This window comes from Perca flavescens, chromosome 19, assembly GCF_004354835.1.
Source record: "Perca flavescens isolate YP-PL-M2 chromosome 19, PFLA_1.0, whole genome shotgun sequence".
Classification (NCBI taxonomy): Eukaryota; Metazoa; Chordata; class Actinopteri; order Perciformes; family Percidae; genus Perca; species Perca flavescens.
The window spans coordinates 15977132-15982657 of record NC_041349.1 but is presented as its reverse complement, the minus strand read 5'-3'; the positions used below and the strand labels follow the sequence as shown (position 1 = coordinate 15982657).

General features: G+C 45.3%; 1 protein-coding gene across 1 annotated transcript; it reads right to left on the bottom strand.

Moving 5' to 3' along the window:
• Window positions 1-1240: 1240 nt before the first annotated feature.
• gal3st3 (galactose-3-O-sulfotransferase 3) lies at window positions 1241-3788 on the bottom strand. Its single transcript, XM_028563661.1, has 2 exons — window positions 3706-3788; window positions 1241-2585 (listed from the first exon to the last, which is right to left on the bottom strand). Exons 1-2 carry the CDS (start codon window positions 3786-3788, stop codon window positions 1241-1243), a joined length of 1428 nt encoding a protein of 475 aa, XP_028419462.1.
• Between the last annotated feature and the right edge of the window lie 1738 nt (window positions 3789-5526).

Here is a 5526-nt window from a genome sequence, read left to right as displayed (position 1 = left end):
CCGAGTTCAGAATGAGCAGCTTTCGCCTGGTCCTTACTCTTAATGAAAATGTACGGCCGGGTAACCCAAGAACATGGGCCATAGGGGGGCCGTGAGAGAAGACGATTAAATATTCAAACACTGCGACCCACAGGCCTCAAGTCTTTGTCCTATCAAGTTGTTTTACGTTTTTGTTTGTGCAAGTGTGTGCAGAGTGAGGTTACTGGTAGGCTATTAAATCCATGCCTTTCAAATAGAACGTAGGCCTGGAGATCTTATTGCAATATCGGCCAAGATTTAAAACAAAACCCCCCATCCAGAAACCTAGAAACTCGCAAGATGTGATCTCAGCTGATAGTAAACCGGAATTGAAGAAAACAAGATGTCAGTGGACTCTCTGGATTGAGAGCCTAACTAGAGGGTAGCAGCAGGGATGAGGGGATGGAGGATGGAGAGAAGGATGCAGGGCCAGAGAGGTTGAAAGCTGAAGAGACACAGGCTTGGTGTGTGTGTTCAGTCTCTGTGTGAGTCATAGCGATAATGGGTGGCCAAACAAGCATCCAGTCTTTAGGCTTACCCTCTGTATACGGTCTGTCTCTTTATCTGTCTATCTGGCTTTTTAACCCCCCTCCCTCCATTGCTTTAGGCTCTAGAGTTTGTAAGCGAAGAAGACGAGGAGAAGAGTCTTGATTGTGCTGTAGTATTAATGCTTGGAGGTGATCTCAATGTCTGTCTGGCCTCTTAGGAGGCTCTTTGGACGCCTGACAGCTGATCCCTTTATGTCATTATGCCTCTCTCAAGGAGTTTAAGTGGCATATGTTTGGGAGAGAGAGAGCTCGAGAAACAGAGAATGAAAGCAAGTAACATGATACTATACCAGTGTGATACACACAATGCCTACTCTGTGCCTCATAATAGGCCCGATATCCCCACTTCCCTATTGAGTCCCCATCGCACATAACAGATTTGCCTCAAAGAACCACTTTCACCTAAAACCCTCTACCATCCGCTGTTGTCGGGCATGTTTTACAGACCAGAGAGGAGAGAGATTCAAGTTCAAGTCCAGATTATGTCTTACCCCCTTTCACCTCATTTTTTTTTATCCCAAACTCTGTCTGGAAGGGACAGGAGAGACATTGATTCAAGAACAACCCAGACTTTTTCCCAAAGACGCCCTTGTTTCCAACACCCCCACCAACCAAGCACCATTGTCTCAAGGGTCAAGATGGGTAGGAAAATGCAGTATGTTATATTTCAGTCTCTACTTTTTAGTCTGTGAGCCCTGGGTCTGTGAGGATTTAGGCCTTAACTTTGTGGTCCGACCTTGAGTTCCTGCAGCAGGCTTCGAGGTGGAGGTGGAGGTGGACCCCGTCCCTGATGCAGGGCCTGGGGCTACAGGGGGTGATTGGCTGCGCTGCACTTGAGGATGCCGAGGGAGGACTGTGCGTATGGGTTGCTGGAGGGGATGTGTCTGCTGTGGAGGTCGGAGCTGGTAGCCACGGCGGTAGCGCAGCGATTGGGAACGTAGGAGCACCCGTGTGTACTGGACCTCTGGCATGATGAGCTTGAGGCAGAGCTCCTGGGCCTGGCTCGAGAACCCACGGCTGAGATTTACCGGGAGGTCGTAGCCCACAATGTCAACTTTTCCACTAGGCTGCCACGGGCGGAGATCCTTGTTTTTGATCTGCGCGGCTGATCGGAGAAGCGGCATCCGCCCACCGAAGCAGCTCCTCATTAACCTCTCCTGGGCTCGCCGAAGGAGTCGTACCTCTCTCGCCACACAGGCTGGACCCAGAGTTGACAGCTGGCGCCACAAGGAGGCATTAAAGTGGTCGTAGAGACGTGCGTCTAAGGAATTCCAGGCTCTGATCTTCGAAGGGAGCCCTGGCGTCAGGCTTCGCTTTGAGCTTGGTGTCCGCATGTTGAGTTTAACGTACAGAATGTCCTCCAGGTCCCAAGAGAGGAGATGGCGAAGGAGAACCAGCGACTCATCAAAGTACTCAGCAATCATCACCAGGGAGAAAACTCGCTCCACCTCAGCCAGAAAGGCCCGTGCGTACACCACATCTGTTACTGGGCGATCCTTGTCTCCGCCCAGGTCGAAGGTCAAGGTGTTGCGTGCATACATGGAGTCCTTCTCATCTGGTCGGTAGTAGTGCCAGGGCTCCTGTAAAAAAGCCTCCAATGAGCCATTGGGGACCCTCTTAAAACTCTGACAGTATTGGTTGTAGTAACTGAACAAGGATTCAAACATTGAGCCCGGCTCTCTCAGGATCGTGATATACGTTGTGTCATTGGGCATCAGGCGCAGCAGCTCTGCCTTGTTGAAGCGCATGTGGCTGGTGATGATGTTTGGCGGCAGCGTGTGCGGGTGGACAAAGTGAGAGGTGAAGGAGCGTGGGTAGCAGAACTGGTGGCTGCAGGCCTGCACGGGCAATGCCACCGTGAGGTTGTTGCGCTCTGCAAAGCGGAAGAGCAGGTTCTGCATTGTGGTGCTGGCTGTTTTGTGGGTCTTGAGGAAGGCCACATTGGTGTGCTTAGGTTTGAGGCCCGGGGCAGGGTGGGAACGGAGGGCAGGGCAACCGAGGTGAAATGCCTCTATGGTCCTGGAGAAAGAAAAATAAAGTGTAAAAACTTATTTGAAGCTCCATTAGCCCCAGAAAGAAGAAGCAGCTACTCCAAATAATTAGGTGACATTAAAGACATAATTGCAGACAGACTGAGGTGTAGGACAGGACAGAGGTACAACAGTCAAGTAGAAATCGGTGAACATGTGGGGAATTGAAATGAGAGGAGACAGAGAAAAGAGAGGAGACGTGGGATAAGACACAGAGTGAAACAGAGAGTGCAAGTTGTTAGGTGTGTATGAACTGTTTGTACTACATACTATGGCTGGGTGATAAATCAATATTATATTTTGACTTTCTTTGGAATCATAGTGTGATGATAGGAGTTTTGTTGGATGCACTACATCAATTTCATTATCTAATCTTATATTATAATTTAAATTTTTTTTTTTACATGTGATTCAATTCCATTCCTAATTTTGAAAGTGTATTGTTATTGGAAAAATATTCTAATTATCATGATGATTCCAGCCATATATCCCAGCTCTACTACATCCTAATAAAAGGGAATGTGATCTTCAAAATGTATGACAACTCACAATGGGACCTAACATGCATCAGTGTAGCCAAATTCTAATTAGGATGATTATTCATGATACAATTTTACCATCACAAAAGAGCTTAGTATAAAATCACAGAAAAGTCCAATCACACTTATGTATTTGGGTACACACATACTGAATACTCTGCAGTATTACAGCGGGGAGTATTCACTGCAGACTGAAATAGAGACTCAGTTATTTAAAAGGTGTGGAAACAAAGTTCGAAAAGTAGAGAAACGAATGGCAGAGCAATAACGAAGACAGTAAAGACAGGAATGTGGAAAAGGTATTATGAGCAAAATGTTAAGTTAAAAAGGGTACGAGAACAGAATACAGGGCTGTCACAGACCTACGATCCTTTTTCTTTTATAATTGGTCCCTAGACCATTGTAGCAGCTCATAGTCTCCATATTTCAGTATGATAATAAGCCAGTCCTGCTATTAATTTGACTTGAAAAGAAATCTTCATAGTAATTAGCACCATATGAACTTACAGAGAGATAGAGTGTATGTAATGTAAATGTTTGCATACGTGTGGGCGTGTTTCAATCACTTACCAGCTCAAGTGGCCCCCATGGTGCAGCAGAAGACTGACAGTACTGATGGCGACGAAGACCAGGAATATCTTCTTCTGCGACATCTCTCTCTGCTTCACTGGGACTGCCGGAGGTAGAGGAGAAGAAGAGCGAGAGTGAGGCGAATGGAGAACATAAGTAAATCTAGAGCAGGGCAGCGCGAGAACAAGGGCAGGTGGAGGTGTAATGAGAAAGCGAAAATGAGGATGGGGAGGCGGAAGGAGAATGACGGGGAAAACGGGAGAAAACGCGAGGAGGGTTCAGAGAGAGAAAAGATGAAAGGAAGCAGAAATGAGGAGTGAAAGGACAGGAAGAAAGGGGAAGAGACAAACACGGTGAGGAGGATTTACTGAACAAACAATGTCGGCCGAAGGTATTGAGGCTTGGCTTTTGTCACTCTGTAATTATATGGTGAGTGATACCTTCATTACCTTCCACAGCTGTAATAGTGACACACACTGTTATGCCCTTTTATATTCTCTGGGCTAAAACCGTATACAGCTGGCTCAGTACATTAGGTCCTGTCAGTTATGAGGGACATGCATATGTGAAAAACTAACAGCACTTCACAGTGAGAGTGCTCTGTGGCAGAAACCCCCCGTGTCACTTGACCCGCCAAAACGCCACGACAGCAATGGAACCTGGGAAGGAGTCCAAGCCTCTCTCGACGGCATCTCACTTGCATGACAATGGCCGACGTCTCTCTCCTTGATTACACTGTCCTGTTAGCGTATATACACATGCCAACAGTCGCGAAAGCCAGCTCACATTACTCAAAGCAACGGCTTTTCACACTGCATATGGCATTTGGTGGATGCTTTTATCCGAATCATGGTGGAGAAGCATGACTGCATCAATTTTAGACATGGGTGGCCCCTGGGAGAAATTACTGACCGTGGCAGTATTACTGCCACCCACTCAAGTGAATGGGATCATTAAGGGTTTGCTGCACAGACAGGGATTTTGGTATAGGGGTAAAACAAGTGTTAAATCTGGCCAAACATACTGTTTTTTTAATTTAGATATATGCAACCTGCTTAAAACCAAACAGAATGGTATATTTTTCAGGGTATACATATAATTAAGTAAAAAAAAAAGCAAATCATCACATTTGAGAAGCTGGAACCAGCAAATGTTTGACATATTTTGCTTGATGACTTGAATTATTCATCACTTATCTAAATAGTTGGCCAAAACCTCATTTCATTTATTTTAATTCTAAACTAACTGTCAAAAAAACTAACAAACAACACTGAGTCACCCTGTTGTGCGAAATACAAAGCTCGTAGGCATGAGATGGGACATTATTTTATGTGCAAATTAAACAACTGTGGTGGAGAAATGTGATCCCCCGCAGGTTCCTAAGTAAAATCATGATATGATATGTTCAAATAGTAGCCTAATTAAGCATAGAGGGAAGAACTGACAGCTGACCTTTCTCTTAAAAGGACCATCAAGAGAGAAACGTGAAAACGCATTTATTTTCAATTCTAAAATGCTCAAACAGCTGGTATTGTGCTGCTTCGGTGGTTAGGCTCAGCAGGAATGTGCGTAAAGACACACACACATGTGCAGGCACACACAAAACCACTAAGCCTAGTCTACTAAACAGGCATTAATGCTCTCACACTAATTGCACAGCTTGTCGTAGACACAGTTTGGTTGTTTTTTTGGCAAGTTAATCTTTTGATGATGTCAACACAGCATGTCCTCTGGCCCAATAATCTGAACACAACTGCAGTTTATATTTTCTTCTTTTTTTACATTTCTTTTTTCAACAAAAGTCAGTTGAGTTGATATCGT